Below are 17,560 nucleotides of genomic sequence, written 5' to 3' on the forward strand. Positions count from 1 at the left end.
TGCCCAGGCCGGCTGTGCGGGGTCTCGAACTGAACTTAAAGATCCCAGGTCAAGTATTTATATGTCCACGACATATTTTGCACTTGCCAATGGCCTGGTGGTTCGTCGGTATGACGGGCAATATGAGGCGAGTTTGTTTGTTTGTGAACTACACAGTAGCCTTTCGACCATCAAGAAACTACCTACGGTGGATGACGTCGGGGACCGGAGGTGTCGAGGGCCATGCAAATGACGTGGCCCGGCTTGCCCAACTACCAGAAAGCTGGAGGCCAAAACTGTTGTCGTGATGATTTGAGATTTCTCTGTTTCCCCGGTCGCCAATTCATTAGCCTAGATTGATGTTGCGAATGACGGGTTCCTGCCGTAGCTTATCGATGACGGCTATTATTTGAGAAGTCTGCGTAGCATCGGGGCTTGAAATGCTTGCCATTTCCGGTAATGATCGTCGCTACCATGTTTCCAAGGTTGCTTGGGCTGGGGAGCCGCACACCCGCAAAGAAGGAGGCTGAACACCTGAATCAGGCGGGCACCGATGCTCCAATAAAGATGATGATGTGTCGGTTCAATTGGGAGCTGAAAAAGGTTCCATCAGAAGCCTCATACATACAGCCCCGCGATCGATGGCAATGGGGTGGCCAAACCCGTGCCAGGCTGTTGACCAATTGAAGACGAGGAAGTCATTCAGTTATTCCATCACAGATGGGGGCGGCGGCGCTGCGGGCGCTGAGGAGGCGCTGAACTGCTCGCCTCCACTCCTTCGAAACTCGGCTTGGCATTTCTCCCTGCCCTGCTTTGATGACGTAGCCCTCTACCACTTCCTAAATTCCAAGGCCTCGACGCGATGGAGGCCGACACCTGTGCCTTCCTGATTGCGTGGGCTCATCGGTGGTTGCTTCTTCTGTACCGCCCAATTGTAACCGCATCTAGACCGAGCCACCTATTCAGTTTAATAATTTAATTTCGGAACCCTTGCCCGACCACCAACGCACTTTCCTGCGTACTTCGCACTTTTTGTCAAATTCTGGAATTCTGGAATTCTGGAGTGGCAGTCTGGACTCCGAGAGGCAAGATCTGGGCACTTGGTTTAAATTCCAGTTTAGTTTCATCCCGATACTACCATCCATCCATTCATCCGACCTTCACCAGCCTTCGCTCACCCTCCAACTCCCAATCCTTGGCCGCCGGCCTAGACCACCCGAGCCTATCTCTCCCAAATCCATCCCCAAGGCATCCCAGGTGATGGTGGGTTTTGGGGGATGGTCCATGAATCTATCTACCTAATCTGTTATGTCTTGGCCGAATAGGGGCCATGATACCGCGCAAGTGGAATACCCCGTGCCATCCCTTTCTTTAGCCCCTCCCACCGCAGCACGCGCACGCGTGGCAGGAACAAGAGATAGAAGACACCCCTCAGTCGACAAGCCCCGTGGGCTTTCTCTCAAGAACCTGAAAACCGCATCGACGGCTGCCAGGCGGCCGTCGAAGAAGAAGATGGACGACATTCCCGTCACCCCGGGTACCCAACCCTCCGAAAGTTATCACGACATACCGAACGTCAGTCCCGGAGGGGGGAGTGCTTTCGGCGCGAGCCTTAGAAAGGAGCGCGGCGCTATAGCAGCGCAGGTCAGTGAAGTTTAACCCGAGCCAGCCAGCTTCCCCCCCTCTTCCCACCAGGGTCTAACACCCCCTCCCTCCTTCCTAGGCCTGCGATACCTGTCGGAGCCGTAAACAAAAATGCGACGAACAGCGGCCGAAGTGCGGCACCTGCCAGAAGTTCCGCCTCGAGTGTAACTACCGAGAACCCCAGCCGACCAAGTATGTACCCAGCCGAACGTCACGCCCGTGCTCCCGGACTGACGACTTGCAGGAAGGACAAGACGATGGTCGAAATTCTTGATCGAATCAAAGGCCTGGAGGTCAAGCTTGACACCTTGGCCCAACGCCCCGCCACAACGCCCTCGACATCAGGCTTCTCAATGCCAACTTCGCTGCCGTCGCCGCTCCCAACCGCCCAGGGCCCTCTAGGCCCGCCCGGCCCCACGGATCCCCCTTTTTATTTTCCCAACCTCTCGAACGCCGCGTCTCGAGGAGAGCATCATTACCAATACGTCTCGTCTGTCCATCAGATGCTCAAGTGGCCAGCCATACAACAGCTTTTTATGTTAATACAGCCAAAGCTGCCGAATATCGACTTGTCTGTCTTGGAGAGAGAGGGCCCAGCAAGCATGGTCGCTCTTCGGCGGTCCTCCATCGATGGTCTACCTACAGACCCCTCCAAGCCAGCCGGTCGAGGCTCTGGCGCCAGTATGCACGAATCAGTCACGGCCCAGGGTTCTATAACCATCTCAGACTTAAATTGGGAAACCATGCAGAGGCTGAGCAAGGCGTACTTTGACAGCTTCAATCTCCTCTGTCCGGTCCTCAACCGACACTCCTTTATGTCCGAAACATTGCCCACATTCTTCAATAGGGGATTCGACGATAGCATGACATCGACCACCGCGTTTCTTGTCTTCGCTTTGGGCGAGGTTGCCCTTGCGGGTTACGAAGGTCCACCGATTCATGTGTATAATGGCCGTGCCAGCGGCATAAAAGGGGGCACCAAAGACCGGCCGCCGGGGTTGGACCTATTTAACGAGGCGCGGCGGCGGATGGGCTTCAATCTCACCGCATGCAGCCTTGAAAACGTCCAGATATTTGAGCTTGCTAGGTAGCCCCATTTCCCGCCTTGAGAGATTTCCCCTACACGCCTCGCTAACTCTACGTAGTATCTACTATGGCTCTTGCTTCTACCCACTGGTTTGTACCCCTGCGCTAAAGGCCCGTCTTGGAATTCGCTGACCGATATTAGGACTTTTGGAGGGTGACCACTTCCGCGTCGATGGCTTGTCAAGCCCTCATCACGAGGTAGCTCCTGCTTGCCGAAGCAATCCTCCAGCTAAAGCTAACATTTCCCAGCCATCCGAGCGCCTTATCCTCAGCACAAGCAGATTTGACACGCCGATCATTCTGGCACTGCTCGGTCATGGAGACGTATGGTTTCATACACCCAAGAAGTACTGGTATGCTCTGCTAACACATTGGTTTCAGTGGCTTAAACCTTGAACTCGGCTTTCCGCTTACTGGGTTGGAGAGGATGGAGTCCATCGTTGGGCTGCCTGACTTTAGCGGGCCATACATGGAAGAGGACCATCTGAGCAACCAGGAGTCGCACTTCCAGGAGCATTTTGCCTCTCAAATTGTCCTACGCCGGCTTCTAGTCGACTTTCACAGTGCCCTGAATCATGGCGAGTTCCCCCGCCTCCCGCCGGCAAACCTTTCCAAATCATTTCCTAATCATACACCTTTTAGGCCATGCAGGATCGTCAACACTCGGCCACATGTCAGCCCCTTTCAGCCCCGCGCCAACCTACCCGAGTGTCAACCAAATCACGATCTACCAGCTCGCGATGCAACTCGAGCAATGGCGCGGCATGCTCCCCGTGCATCTCCGCTGGCACGACGACGCGCCGGGCGTCTTCCCCAACGCCACCGTCGACCTCTACAACACCACGGGCGCCTCCCTCTTCACCCCCGCCACGACCCCCATCTCCCCCTCCATACCCACCACCAGCCAACCCCAACAACACCAACCCCAACAACCCTCCCCCATGGCCGCCGCCGCCCCGCTCATGTTCACCACGGACCTCGACGCCCCGCCACCCCGCTACCCCTACGTGCTCGACGTGCAAGTCGCCCTCCTGCGCTCACGCTACTACTACACCAAGTACCTAATCCACCGGCCCTTCGTGTACAAAGCCCTGCACCACCCGGACGCCATGTCCCACGCCGACGCGTGCGGCGTGGCCGAGTGCCTCAAGGCCGCCTTGAAGTGGCCCGTCGCCATGTCGCCGACGTGTCGCAACAAGCGGCTGGTGCCGTGCTCGTTCTTCTTCACGCAGAATTTCTTTGGGATTCTGGTGCTGCTGCATCTGAGCACGACGGTGCCGACGCTGAGCCGGATACGCAGCACGCTGTGTGGGAAGCGGTTTGAGGGGGATGCGCGGGAGACGGTGGGGCTGTATCTGGATTGGTTGCGGGATTTGAAGGGGGTGGATCATGGGACCGTGTGGCATTGGGAGGTGGTGAGGGCGCTTTATGGGCTGGCGGAGTAGGGTGTGTGTGAGAAGGAGGGGGGGGGGGGGGGGGGTTGTGGGTGTTTTGTTGACTTGTTAAAGGGGGAGGGGGTGGGATGTATAAGTTGTTGGTGGTTTGTGTAATGGAAGGGTGTGCGTTGTTGGCTTGGTTGGAGGCGGAGTTCGGGGGTTGGCAGGGTGGTGCGTCGGGGGGTAGAGCTGCTTGGTAGTGTTAAATAAATAAATAAATATGCCCTGCTGGCATGAAGATTGGATTTGAGTTGTTCTCTTTTCCGTGATGGTGTCATGCGCCAATGTTGATGGCGTATGAGGGTAGGCAGTAAATCGAGTGATATTGTTACCCACGTCTGCATGTTTATTTATACCTAGTACTAATACCTAGGTACCTACCTACTCAGGGTCTCAATAAACATAGTTTGGAGATCTAATTCCTATTACTATTACTCTTGAACTAGGCTCTCACCCTACGTCGAACACGAGTCGGACTAGCTAAGTAGGTACCTAAGCAACCACAAACAAGGACAAAAGTTGGTAGACTTCGCTATAGAATCTGGCGCTCAATGACCGTTCTAGTTCTAAAAGATGCAGCAGAAATATATCTTCATAACCCCAGCCAAACAAGCAGCCTACTTTTTAAAGTTTTCCTTTCCAAAACGCCCAATGCTTCATGCTCATGACTTTAAACAAACCAACAATGCGAAAGAAATTCGAAAGTCTAGGTAGGTAGCCACCTCAACTCGACGCCGACGCAACCGACGCCGATTTCTCACTCGCCTGCATCTGCGACTGCGACCCCCCGGCAATCCCCTTCTCCTTCGCCTCGCCCGTCACTAGCCTCTCATCGGTCGTCTTCTTAAAATACTCATTCACCCGCTCCGTCCACTCCTCATCCTCCACCTCCTCCGCCTCAAGCCCAGCCGCCTCCCCGCCAGCCTCCCGCTGCCGCCGCAGCCGCTCCTTGCCCGCCCACTCCTCGCGCATGTCCTCGATGCGCTGCTTGATGTCCCGCTCCGGGTCGTAGTGCCGCCCCACCCCTCGCATGCGCTCCCACAGCGAGAGGTGCTTCGGGTGGATGGCGATGCCGTGGTAGTCGGCGTCGCGGCCCGCGCGGATGTAGGCCCACCGGCGCTCCTGCTCTTTGAGGTCGAGCCCGGTCGTGTCGGGCAGGAAGAGCCAGGTCAGCAGCATGCCGGCGAGGCCGAACCAGGGGACGACGTAGAATTTGGTTTGGGTGTCGATGTAGTTGTAGAGGACGGAGGCGAGGAGCGCGCCGGCTTTGCCGACGCAGGCGCTGAAGCCGTGGGCGGAGGCGCGGATCGGGGTCGGGAAGACCTCGCCCGCGACGAGGAAGGTGACGCTGTTGGGGCCGAACTGGTTGAAGAAGCTGGAGAGGAAGTACATGGCTTGGAAGGCCTTGATGCCGGCCGGGGAGGTGTAGTATTCGTAGTTGAAGGCGGGGACGACGAACATGATGAAGCACATGAGGAAGCCGACTTGCTGCATCATCTTGCGGCCGTAGAACTTGTTGTCGATGAGGATGGAGGCGAGGTAGTAGCCGACGAGCGAGACGATGACGTTGTACAGGTTCCAGATCCAGCCCGTCATGACCGAGTCCGGGTTGTTGCTGATGACGGCGATGAACTGGGCCTGGAAGAGCTTGTTGCCGTAGAAGAAGACGTCGTTGCAGAACCACGTGCCGGCCGTGGCGAGCAGGCGCCCTCCGAAGAAGGTGCACGCCAGGCTCAGTGACTCGACATCGTAGCCCGTGACGTTGCTCTTTTTCTTGGCCGCCGCGAGCTCGCGGCTGGCGTGGGGCATCTTGTACGAGCGGTAGTAGACGAGCCAGAGGGTTCCTACGGCGGGGATGGCGAAGGACAATCGCCAGATCCACTGGACAGTCGTGGTGCCGTAGGGGGGGTTGCCGTCGCCATGGTGGAAGATCAAGAGCAGGACAATCAGCATGGCCTGGTTGATGAGCTGGCCCCAACCCTGCATCAGGAAAGCCATGGTGACCTTGCGGCCGCGGTGAAGGCGATCCTCGCGGGTCGAGAGTTTACCAGCCGAGACGGCGTTCTCCATGGAGGATGTCGCGGTGATGGGATATTCGCCGCCGACACCAAAGCCTAGGACGTGTTAGCACGGGAAGAGGTAGGGACTTTTGCTAAGATCAACTTGCCGTAGAAGAACAAGGACCAGGCGTAGCAAATAACCCAGCCGTTCAGATTCAGCCCCCAGCTCGCCGTGATCATAAGCAAGCCGACAAACATGATGGCTGCGTCCTGGATGAGACCCCAGCGGCGGCCGATCCAGTCTCCGATCACACCGACGGCCATCTGGCCAACCATGATGCCGATCACCTCGAGGTAAGTGACCGAGGCGATCCAGTTGGCGCTGCACTCGGTCGGGTTCTTCCCCCAGCAGGTGGGCCAGGCGGAACGGAAGAGCGGCTCGAGGTTGCCAATGCTGAAGAGTACATAGCCCTCGAGGCCGAGGCCGGCACCGGGGAGAACGGCATTCCGGAAGTACCAGGAGACGGGGCTGAGGGGGTCGGCCTTGAGCATGCTGCCAATGGCGGCGAGCTCCCTCTTGGCCTCCTCATTCTGGACCTTGTTGACGAAGGCCACGCGTTTCCGGAGCGGGAGGTCGGCCCAGTAGGTCCCATCGGGGGTGTAGCAGTCGTCCGGATGGGTCAAGTGGGCGAAGATGGAGCGCTCATGGTCCGTGGCTCCGCCAGCCGGGTAGTGGTCGTGTTCGTTCCCCGTTGCTGGGCCATGGGGAACGGGAATCTCGCCGATGCTGGGATCGTGACGGTCGTGGTGCCGAATGAGGTCGGCCATCTCCGAGGCTGTCAAAGGATCTCAACCCTCGGAAAGGTGGTGTCTGAAAGGTGCTTCCTCCGAGACGGTGGAGGAAGGGAAGAGGTGTGAGGGAAAGCTTTTTGATCTGAGAAGAGAGTGTGACAGCCAGTGGTGCTGTGTATGGAAACTTGAAGCGAACGGGAAGGGAAAGGGAAGAAAAAGGGCAGTTGGGTTTCCTTATAAAGACTGGAAATCACAAGCACGACATGCCATCCATGATGGGGAGGGGCCAATGGATAGGGGGGGCATCTTTACCGTATGGCCCCCCGTGGGTGACGTGCAAAAACGACACTTTGAGATGGGCGAATATCGCAGGCATTGCCAGGGCCACCAACTCCACCAACTTGCCTTATCTAGCAAAGTCCGAGTGCCTTTTTTGCATCTTGCCGCTCAAGCCCGTCCCGAGGTGCAATTCGGTCAAGAGTACCTACGAATACCGCCACGCAACCCCCATTCGGAAGGAGGTCGCGTGCCATTGCCTCCCACGCCAGTAAACAATTGCATTGCGTACATAGGTACCAACTCCGGGCCAACTCGAAACGCTTACCGGCTCTCAAGCCACCCCCAAGTTCCTGACCGAAGAGCGTTTCACCCCGCCCGTGCAACCAACCCCACCTTCGCAACTCGAGATCCAAACGGGTCGAGGTGCTTCGTACATGGACACGCGGCACATTGCACTCTGCCGTCTTGCCGACTGTGAGACACAAAAGTCGGAAACAAGCTGGAAATTCGCCTGGTATCCGTAGAGAGTGGAACCCCCGAGTTCTCCGCAACCCCACGCTTCACCGCCTGCCTCCCCGCTCGCCAATTCGAGGCCCAATTGCAGAGAAGACGCGAAGACCCGCAACCACGGCCGCCGCAGCAGCCCAGTCCATCCCGATGTTCAAAGTCAACGCCATCAACGATATTTCACGATGCCAAGCCGTTCCCCAGATCTCCAAGCAGAAACAAGCAATTGAAGAAATGCTTATCTAGCCAGCCAAGCATACCAAGCTCTCTTGGCCTTCAACCTCCCAAAGCCCGCGACGAACAACAGCCAAGCAAGCCGCCCACGTTGCGTTGATCAATGGTGCTGAACCGACATGGCAGAATTGCCCCCGGGCCAGGACCCCTGTATCTGCAGAAACCGAACCAGCCCAAACGGCAATGGCGCAGATCTCGGTTCCTGTCCCGCATCAGACCAACCAGGAGTTGGGACCCACCCACGTGTTGCCTTGATAGGGTCTGGGACTCTGGGGAGACCTCAAAACCTGTCGCATCGAGCCAAGCTTGGCAGCAAAAACTGCTGCTCACACACACACTGACCCCCACCCCGCAGTTCCCGAACGCACCTCGCTCGGCGAGTTGTGGTTTGTTGATATCACTCGTAAAAACAGCGGGAATAACAGGATTGATGATGGCTGGCCTCAGCTGGCCCGGCCTTTTGATATTGACTACCAAGATTTCAATTTTTTCCCTCAGCTGCCTTGTCATCGTTGCCAGACCACCAGATCCATCCCATCTTCAACCAACTGAACTGGACTCGGAGACGACGCTCGTCAATTCTGCAACGGGAGGCTCGTTGTGTGGCGAGGCTTGGCTTGCTTGGCGTGTCACCCTCAATCCACCTCATTGGACGAATCCGTCCAGGGTCTCGACGACGTCGAAACGAGGTCGTGTGCCTTCTTTCCTAATCGGACGAGAAACCCAACGACCGACGGGGTCCTTCAACTCACATTCCCGGCCCATCCGACGTCGGCGAGTGAACCACGAGTGACAAGTGAGTCCATCACACAGCTCTGAATTCCCCCCTCTAGCGTACCTAGCACGGATTGGAGTTGCATCTGTGCTACCGGGATTCGGGTACACGTAAAAAGGAAGGCCTCTCCCGCGGGGTAAGACATATCAAGTCTCGATCAACCCCTCCATTCAGACCTCGCTTTCCAAACGGTAGATGGAACACGAAAGCAAAATAGGCTTTCTTTCTTCAACTTGACCCATTCCAGCATGGAAGCCAATTCTGACGCCCTGCCGGTTACCAAAAATAGGCGCTAAAACAAACAAACAATCCCCACACGGGGGTATCAGAGATGCTAAGGTTTGTCGATGTTACAGTTTGCGGGGTATTCTGCAACGCCCCCCTCCTCACATCCCCCCTCATACCGTCTCGGGAGCACCGGGGGGTGCCGGCCACTAGATAGTATCACTGGGGTTGGTAGGGGATAGAATGGTGCGGGATCATCATGGGTGGCATATCCACGGCCAAGAGCAAGCCGGCGGCCCGTAGACTTGCCGTGTTTCAAGAAACGGCGTTTGCCGATATATTACTTGTTTGTTACCTGGGGTCAACTCAAGCAACCCGGGGGAACTTACACTGGGTTTGCTTGTCAGGGCGACACTTTTGACAGGGTCGTGGTTCAAAAATAGAAACCAGTATCACTCGCGCCATTACCGCCTCGACAGCCCAGAAACTATTGAAAATGGGGAACATGGAACATGTAACGTTTAGGGGGATTTGTATAGAGGACCCTACTCGAGGCTCATCTTTTCTTTGAGAAAAAAGGCACCGGTTACCGTCGTGTTGAAGATTTGCCAAAGACTCACGAACATATCAGGGGAGGACCCTAAGCCGGCCACAGTCACGCCCGCCTCCTTAACAGTCACTCAACGGCACAGCACAATCCAATCTGATATGTATATTCCAGCCCGCCCTCCGAGTAAAGTACCGGTGATACCTAAGCAGCTAGCCCCTCAGATCCCATCCATCTGGTACCGCGCAACGCCCGAACCAGTCCGATATCAACCTGGTGTTGTACCAACCACTAACCGACTCTGACTTCCTCTTTGGTTCAGCCGACTGTTTTGTTTTCCTTTCCATTTTCATCCAGACTCTCTTCCTTTTCCTTCCCTCCCTCATATCAGAAGGTACCTCTCTCCCCATGCGCCAGGCCACCCAGCCCAGCTCAAACATGCCAAGCAAAAAATACACCGAAGAAACCACACCCACAGGCCGGCAAATCCAGTCGCAACCCGTAGTGATGAAACAACGAATCGAAAAAGGAAAACCAGACGCAAAAGCGACACAAAAGCAAAGAGAGTGGCGTGGTGGTTTGTTTAGGGTCCCCGTCCCCGTTCGTCTCGGGCGCGTAAGAACCCTCCCCCACCCCCAGCCAACTCAGCCCAAGGACATAGCTAGCAGAGCAGAGCAGAACGGCAACGCAAACGAACGAAGCCCCCAAATCGCAAAGCAACCCAAGCAATCAAGTCAAGCCCAAGCCAAGCCAACCGGCCAAACCACAGCGAAAACCCGCCTTCTCGCTCTCTCTCCAAAGCGACAAACCCATTTCCCGCCCCCGCAACAACAACAACAACAACAACAACAACAACAACAACAACAACAACAACAACAACAACAACAACCCAATCACACGCTTGACGCCCTTGCTTGATGATGCTATGCCATGCCATGCCATGTCCTGCCTTGCGCCTTGCTATGTCTGCCCAGCCCCAGCCCAGTGCAACCCCCTCCCCCTAAAAAGGTTCGCTCCCAAGCTCCGTAAAACACCCAGACACCGGCCCTCGCTGTCTCAAACAAAGGGAAAAGAAAATAGGACAAAAGAGATAGAAAAGAAAAGGAGAAAAGGCAGCGCACTGCCAGTGGTTCTGGTGTGTTGCAATCTCGTGTGTCGGCCTGCGCTTATCCCTACCCCCCCTGACCCCTCCAACCCCCGGGAACGCCGCGCTGTTTGAGAAAGAAACAAATGGAAGGAACGAAAATAGTTCATGTTGTTGTAAGCATGGCAGGCCAGCCTCGCAAAACCAGCCAGCCACCTTGCTACCCAGGCCCACGTCCTGGGTGCGGTTTTAGATGCCGCCCGGAAACGGCGACATGGAGTCGTCGCGATCTGCCGTCCTGACCGGCGGGCGCCGAGGGGTAGGATCCTCGTCCTCGAACACGTCCCGGCGGTCCAGGGCCGAGATCGGGCGGGGCGTCTCCTCGACGTCGATGTCAGATCCGCCGACGAACCCCCCTGTGGCTGCCCCGAGACCGGGTGGAGTGCACATGGCTGGGTGCGCCGGGGCGAAGGGGTTGCTGTATGCCGGCGTGCTTAGGCCGGCATTCGCAGCTTCCTGTAGGGGGAATTCTAGCCGCTGCACCTCCTGGCTCGGCGTAGCCACCTGCGTGCCCGAGTCCACTATGCCCGCGCTTTCCGGCCCGGTCACCATGCTGTCGTGGCTGTTGGCGCGCATCATCTCGATGCCGAGCTTGGACGACGGCAGGCCCGACTTGCTGCGGTACTGCTGGCCCGAGGGTGAGCCGGGGTTGCTGCCGCTTGTGCTGCCGCTGCCGCTCCCGCTCCCGCTACCGCTGCCACTACTTGTCTGGCCGAGCTCATCATCTTCATCGTCCGCCGAGTCAACGCTGCCCTCGTACCGGCGCTTCTCAATCGACTCGCGCTTCGCCTTGAGCTTTTCGAGCGAGCGTTGTGGCGCAGGGCCTTTAGTGCGCGCTGGCGTGTGCTCAATCAGCGCAGGCGCGGACTGCGGCGTGGTGTGGCGTGGCTGAATAGGGGATAGTGGTGGGTTGTTGGAAGCCAAGAGAATCTCGTCCGGCCCCGATATGCCGAGTCCCCCGTCGTCCCATTCGCCCGTAGCCTTCCTGCTAATGAGAACCGGGATATCGTCGGTTGCCACCGACTCCGAATCTCCAAAGAGACTGGAGCTGATAGAATCCTCGCGGAAGCTGCCGCTCGATCGAATCAGGTAGCCCGACGAGGCTGATGTCGGGCTGTCTTCGAGCCGCAGGCTCTCTTGGCGCAGACCGGATGGGATCGGGTGTGGCACCGCCAAGGACAGCGAGCTAGTTTGACCGGGCGTCGGAGCTTTCCAATGGCAAAGTGTACTCAGCACTTCGGTCAGCTTCGACGAGCTGATAGGCTTCTCAACGAGCGAGTCAAAGTATTGGGGCGCAGGCAGCTCCTTCAAGTAAGACGTGATAGCGACCATGGGAGTGTGCGTGTTGGCGTGCTTGGTGTCGCGAATCATCCGGGCGACGTCGGACCCCGAGAGTTGCGGGAGCCGAAACTCGAGGAACATGATGTCAAACTTGATATCGCTCATGGCGTATCGGATGGCTTCGCTGCCCGTAGCAGCGGAGATGGTCCGGCATCGCAACTTCTCAAGTAGCTTTTCCATCACCATCCGAGATACGGGATGGTCGTCGCAGATAAGGACGTCCAGGGGGCGGAAAACGGGACCGTCGCCGGCTGCAATGTACGACATGCGCCTCGAGCTTTGGCGCCGCCGTTGGACTCTGAGAAGCGCGTTCGCCTTATCACCCTCGTTGTCCGAAGACGACGGTGACATGTCGAACACCTGGCTTCGACGGTTCCTGTGGTGGGCTGCCAACATGTCTGTGGTCACGGGGCTCCCCTCCTGGGAGCCAACAGTAAGTGAGCGGGAACGCCCGCCGGACGAGCTACTGCTATGCCGTGGGGTGGACATGACATGGTTCGGAACCGACTTCTGAGGCGAGAGTGGTAACTGAGCTGGTGCGCTTCCTCGGCCTTTGCTTGGCGATGCGGTGGCCGCAATTGTGGTGGCAGCTTTCTGTAAACTCGGCGGGACGCGGGCCACCTCGAAGAAATTTCCAGGTTGCAATGAGTTCCCGGAGGGCTGGGACAAGCTTGAAGAATTGCTCGATGCCTTCCGTCGGCCCTCTGTTCCCGGACCGGCAACGAACGAGACCAACAAAGGGGACGACGGTTGCGAGGCGCGGTTGGGAGAGGAGTGGGCCTGGCTGACACCAGACGGCGACTGTGGCCTGTGGGATGCTTTGGCATTCGAGAGCGTCCTCTGAACCGGATTCGTGATAACCGGGCTGCCTTCGAGGACCGGTCCCGGAGATGTGAGGCTTCCTAGGGCGCCAGGACTGATTGGTTTGCTCTGGGCCGCCATGGCCTCGGCCCGAAGTTTCTGGATCACGTCCTTGTTTGCCTTTTCTAGTACGGGTAGGTTCTTGAACGAGAAGTTGCCAAAGTCGTCAGCCGCGGCCGGCTCACTCAACCGCCTGCTCTTCTGGTCTCGAACATGCGGCGGGATGTGGAGCGGCATGAGGCCACGCTTCATCGAGTTGACCTGAGCTCTAACGCGAGAAAGGGCGTCATGTGGGCGATCGTGGTAATCGGCGGCAGGCGCGGTAGCAGGCGGCGAGTGCTGGTCCTCGATCTCCTCGGTGAAGGCTTGCAGGGTGGCGCCACGGGCATCGAAATACTCGGTATCCTCGGGGTTCTCGAGTTGCGGGACAAACTGGGCCTCGTCTTGAAGGAGCGACGCCCAGTTCACCTCAGCAAACCACGGGTGGTTACGAATCTCCTCGCCGCCGCTCTGGAACTTCTCATCACGGTTGGACCCGAGCCGTTGCTGCGTATCCATGCAGAGCAGCTTGTTGATAAGATCCTTGGCTTCCGGCGAAACCTCATCCTCGCTTTCATCCGGCCAGAGAACTCTGCGGGCCAGAATGTTTTCAAAGACCTTGTCCGCCTCGGCGGCATTGAACGGAGGGATACCGTAAAGGAACTCGTACATGATGCACCCGACGGACCACCAATCGCTCGTCTCGTCTTGCGGTTCGCCCCTAATCGTCTCGGGGGCCAGGTAATCCGGCGTGCCCACGAATCGACGGTTGGTATCTTCGGGGTCGAACAGGGCCCAGTTCGGAGGCGGCATGGGTGGTTGCGGGGGCGTTCCCTTGTTGGACTCGGTGCTATTATGCGTAGTCGAGTGGGAAAGCGAGGCAAGGTCCGGTGAGCCAGAAGCGTCGGCCTCACTACCCTCAGCAGGAGACAGAATAACCTGCGAGTTGTTCACGTGAGGGTCATTCAAGGATAAGTTCCCGAGCATCTGCGGCAAGCTCTCGCTGCCCCCGCTATCGCTGCGATGGGTCGAGACGCGACGCGGCTCATGTGAGAATGGCCCCAAGCTAAAATACGACGGCTGGGGTAAGCCTGCGGGATGGTCGCTCGGCGTCATTTGCGGCGTGGAACCTGGAGACTGGCTTCGGCCGTGGAGGTCTAACGAGGTGGATCGAGACGATGCCATCGAGGTAGATCGGGCAAACGGGCCCTGCTTCAGCAGGTCGGGCGCAGCATCAGTCCCGCAATTCAGGGCCCGCTTCTGCCTTCCGATCAACCCCATGCGTGAGAGACCGAAGTCAGTCAGCTTCAAGTGCCCCTTTTGGTCGATCAGTAGGTTGTCCGGCTTGAGGTCGCGGTGAACAATGCCCCGGCTGTGCAGATGCTCGACGCCTAGCACGACCTCTCCAAGGTACTTTTTGGCCCAGTCCTCGGGAAGACCGCCCAATACCTTGATCAGCGAGGCGCAGTCACCGCCGTTGAGGTATTCCATGACCAAGTAGAGATAGTCCTTGCTCGAGAAGGTCCAATATAGCTTTGCAACAAAGTCGCTCTCTCCTTGCCACATCATGATGGCGCGTTCGGCCTTGACGTTGGTGACCTGGTTCTTGGCAACCATGTCGGCTTTCTTCAGCACCTTGATGGCAAAGTACTCGCCCGTAGACTTCTTCTTTGACAGGTAGACACTGCCAAACGCACCTTTGCTAATGGGCTTGATGATCTCGAAGTCTTTGATCGAGGGCGGGACCGCTTTAGCCTGCGGGCCGCCGACAACGGCGCTCAGCCGGGGAGAAGGCGGGGGCTTCACTGCCACTTCCCCAGGAACCGAAGAAACCGCAGCTGATGACTGCCTCCGATGATGGTGATAAGTGTGCGAGATGCTGGGCGATGTGAATTCGCTGCTCGGCAGCATCGGCGACGCTTCAGGGGACATCAGAGCGTCCGAAGGGAACGGCAAGTTTCGAGGCTTGTGGATCCGGAGAGGTGATGACGGGGGCTGGGCCCCCCTCGAGGGCGACTCTTGTCTCCGTGGCGACACGGCACCTGGGAGAATCAAACTCCTGCGGTGGTGTTGTCGGGAGCTCGCCTGCCGGCGGAGGTCGCCAAACTCGGACATTGGAGAATCCGTCCGCTGCGGAGCTCTTGAAGCGACCGAGGAAGACCTCAGGCTGCCGTCGCTATCCCCGGCATCACTCTCGAAGATCATAGATTCCCGGCGGGACTGTGTAGCACCTGTCAGGCTCCCGTGAGGGCCGAGATTGGACCGGGGGGTTGGACACTCCTTGGGGCTACTCGATCTCGGCGAATTCAACGCCGACAACCGGCGCCTGTCGGGGTCGTCACTGATATCAGCGTTCTGGAGTGCCAATGCCAAGGTTGAAGGCGCATCGAAAGACCCGGCGAAAATGCCTTCTTCAGTTGCAGGCGTAGCGTTAGCGTCCCCGTCCCCATCCTCCTCGTCGGCCGAGTCGCTGAGACGGCCGGAAGCAATCTTGGCAGCTTTGCGCATGGCCGCGTCTATGCAGTCCTGGACCATGTAGGCAAACTCGATCCGGATCCGCTCCGAGTACTCGAGAATCCTGCGGTGACGGAAGATGGCCTCGACCTTTTCTTTAGCGAACCTTTCCGTGTCAGCACACAGCAACGCAAGCCCTTGTTCCTGCTCCAGCGTGTTCGTGCCAGGTGTTTCCCATTGCATCACCTGCGTAATCCGGCTTTCGGACTGCGGTGACTGCGTGCGGAACTCGCCGGGAGCCTGCGACGACTCCTTGATGGCGGGGGTGCTGATTTCGATGGCGGTGTCGCAGAGATCCAGCAGCAATTCGACGATCCTAGCCTGAGGTCTGCGAATGGCAAAAGACCGAGCCCTCGCGTGCCCGAAGCCAGAAGAGCGTTCGCGTGACCTGCCAGGGGCGGCACCCGGTACGGGAGACGAGTTGCCCGGCGAAGAGTTGGATGAGTTCGGGGGCCCAATTGCCAGGCTCTTGTACTCGGCGACGGGCAGTTTTGTCTGGTCTCCTCCCACCAACGAGCGGCTATGTCTTGCCTCGAGGGCGTCGAGCACCTTGACGATCGCATGGCGGTGTTCCGTCAGACCTTCCTGGGCCATCTGGACATCCATTTCAGCGCGATGCTCTTGCAGGCACAGGTCGGTGTGCTTCTCGAACCACCACGGCGAGATCTGACGTTCGCATATCCGGCAGAGAACGGGCAGAGGCGGGGGATGTGTCTCAGGGTCTTCCAGATTCGACTCGGCGAGTTGGGTAAGGTAGCTTGCGAGCACCTCGGCGCCGGATCCCAACGAATCAACAATGACATTTGGCAGGTCGATCTTGATCTCCCGTGGTGCAGCCCATTGTCGGATCATCCACATGGTCTAAAGCCTAGCATCAGTACTAGTACGGAGGCGAATCCGTGGCAAAACAAACTCACATGACTCTCCCCGCCCGAAGGCCCGGTGTAGACCATGATGCCTTGGGCCTCCAGGTCGATGACAACGGGCTCGGCGGTCTCCTCGCGTTCTTTGAGCATGTCCAGGGGAATGAGCTTGGACAGCGGGCCCAGCTTGACGGCGAAACGGATGAACTGGCTCCGCCTGTCATCCTGGGTCATGCTCTCGACGACTTCCGAAAAGATATTGGAATTATCGCTGACGATGAGATCGGCAATAGGGGTCCCCAGGACCGGGTCCGGCTGGGTTCCGATAACGTCAACCCAAGAAGGGCTAACCCAACGGATTGTCCCGTCAATGTTGAGATCCAAAATGACGTTCAGAGTCTGCTCAGCGGCCTCGCGGAGCTCCTCCCTCTCCTCCCGGATGTCCTCGCTGAGCGACCGCTCCATTGGGGCGGCCCTGAGGGAGGCCACGGCCGGGGGAGCAAGCCTGCTTGGCGTATTAGAGGTCACCTCCTCCATTGTGATGATGTGTTGACTGTTCCAGAGACCAATTCTTGTCTCGATAGCATCTGTACGGAGCCAGATCTGTCAGGCCCTTATCACGGCTCTCTTGGCGCGGCGGGCGCACCGGGTTGATGGGGGGGGTCGTCGTCTCGCGGCGAGGAAGGAAAGTCGGTGGTCTGGAGGCCCAATGGGGGACCAGCCAGGAGGTTTCTGGCCAAGCTGCCAGAAGCTATAGCACAGCGCAAGCTCGAGACATAATGCGGTGCGGTTGACGTGGTAAGCCCCGCTGTAGTCCGAAGAAGAGGTCGTGATTTCGCGATCGAAGGGTGTTGCCCGGTCACAACACGTGCGTCAATGGCAACGAAAGTCCTCGTATGGCCCGTAGAGAGCGTTGTTCGTTGTCAAGAACCCGGTGTCTGACGGTGGTGGGCTTTGGTGCGGGCTTTGGGGGCGTGCTCAGAGCAAGGCGAGACAGCGGCGCGGCTGCGGCTTGTCTGGGTACGACAATTCCGAGAGGGCGCTAGGATGGCAGGCACTGGAAGGCGTCACCAGCATCAGGACGAGGAAATCCCTCGGGATGGGTGGTGTCGCCGTCGTCGACTTGGTCGGGTGGCTTTTGTTGATTCAGAGGCCAAAGTTAAAGTGGGGTTTCTTTGTTCGGCTCCGAGCTTCCTCGCAGGGAGAGAAGCGGGAAAGTGGGCGAGGGTGATGCCCAACCAACGCCACTAGTTAGCAAAGCAAGGAGCGGAAGACAGCCAGTGGCTTGAAAGAA

General features: G+C 57.8%; 3 protein-coding genes across 3 annotated transcripts; 1 reads left to right on the forward strand and 2 right to left on the reverse strand.

The window, feature by feature from the left end:
- Positions 1–1,491: 1,491 nt before the first annotated feature.
- Positions 1,492–4,154, forward strand: B0H64DRAFT_415366 (uncharacterized protein; the record flags this gene model as incomplete). The annotated part of the gene is made up of 8 exons (XM_062805099.1): positions 1,492–1,623; positions 1,703–1,815; positions 1,868–2,710; positions 2,769–2,799; positions 2,852–2,907; positions 2,959–3,033; positions 3,091–3,287; positions 3,361–4,154. The coding sequence occupies 8 exons, from the start codon at positions 1,492–1,494 to the stop codon at positions 4,152–4,154; spliced, it is 2,241 nt and encodes a 746-aa protein (XP_062662345.1).
- Positions 4,155–4,596: 442 nt separating this feature from the next.
- On the reverse strand, positions 4,597–7,252 carry B0H64DRAFT_386320 (major facilitator superfamily domain-containing protein). The gene is made up of 2 exons (XM_062803130.1): positions 6,313–7,252; positions 4,597–6,259 (listed from the first exon to the last, which is right to left on the reverse strand). Exons 1-2 carry the CDS (start codon positions 6,971–6,973, stop codon positions 4,869–4,871), a joined length of 2,052 nt encoding a protein of 683 aa, XP_062662346.1. The 5' UTR covers positions 6,974–7,252; the 3' UTR covers positions 4,597–4,868.
- Positions 7,253–10,629: 3,377 nt separating this feature from the next.
- B0H64DRAFT_83604 (uncharacterized protein) lies at positions 10,630–17,114 on the reverse strand. Its single transcript, XM_062808846.1, has 2 exons — positions 16,321–17,114; positions 10,630–16,264 (listed from the first exon to the last, which is right to left on the reverse strand). The coding sequence occupies exons 1-2, from the start codon at positions 16,801–16,803 to the stop codon at positions 10,838–10,840; spliced, it is 5,910 nt and encodes a 1,969-aa protein (XP_062662347.1). The 5' UTR covers positions 16,804–17,114; the 3' UTR covers positions 10,630–10,837.
- Positions 17,115–17,560: the final 446 nt, after the last annotated feature.

This window comes from Chaetomium fimeti (genome assembly GCF_033439085.1).
Source record: "Chaetomium fimeti strain CBS 168.71 chromosome Unknown B0H64scaffold_2, whole genome shotgun sequence".
Lineage (NCBI taxonomy): Eukaryota > Fungi > Ascomycota > Sordariomycetes > Sordariales > Chaetomiaceae > Chaetomium > Chaetomium fimeti.

What these genes read in the sequence shown, in the direction of transcription:
- B0H64DRAFT_386320 (XM_062803130.1), bottom strand. Translation starts at nt 6,973, where the DNA reads ATGGCCGACCTCATTCGGCACCACGACCGTCACGATCCCAGCATCGGC. An exon ending in CTGGTCCTTGTTCTTCTACG is followed by an intron (nt 6,260 to 6,312) that starts GCAAGTTGATCT and finishes AACACGTCCTAG; the next exon opens with GCTTTGGTGTCGGCGGCGAA.
- B0H64DRAFT_83604 (XM_062808846.1), bottom strand. Translation starts at nt 16,803, where the DNA reads ATGGAGGAGGTGACCTCTAATACGCCAAGCAGGCTTGCTCCCCCGGCC. An exon ending in CTTCGGGCGGGGAGAGTCAT is followed by an intron (nt 16,265 to 16,320) that starts GTGAGTTTGTTT and finishes GCTAGGCTTTAG; the next exon opens with ACCATGTGGATGATCCGACA.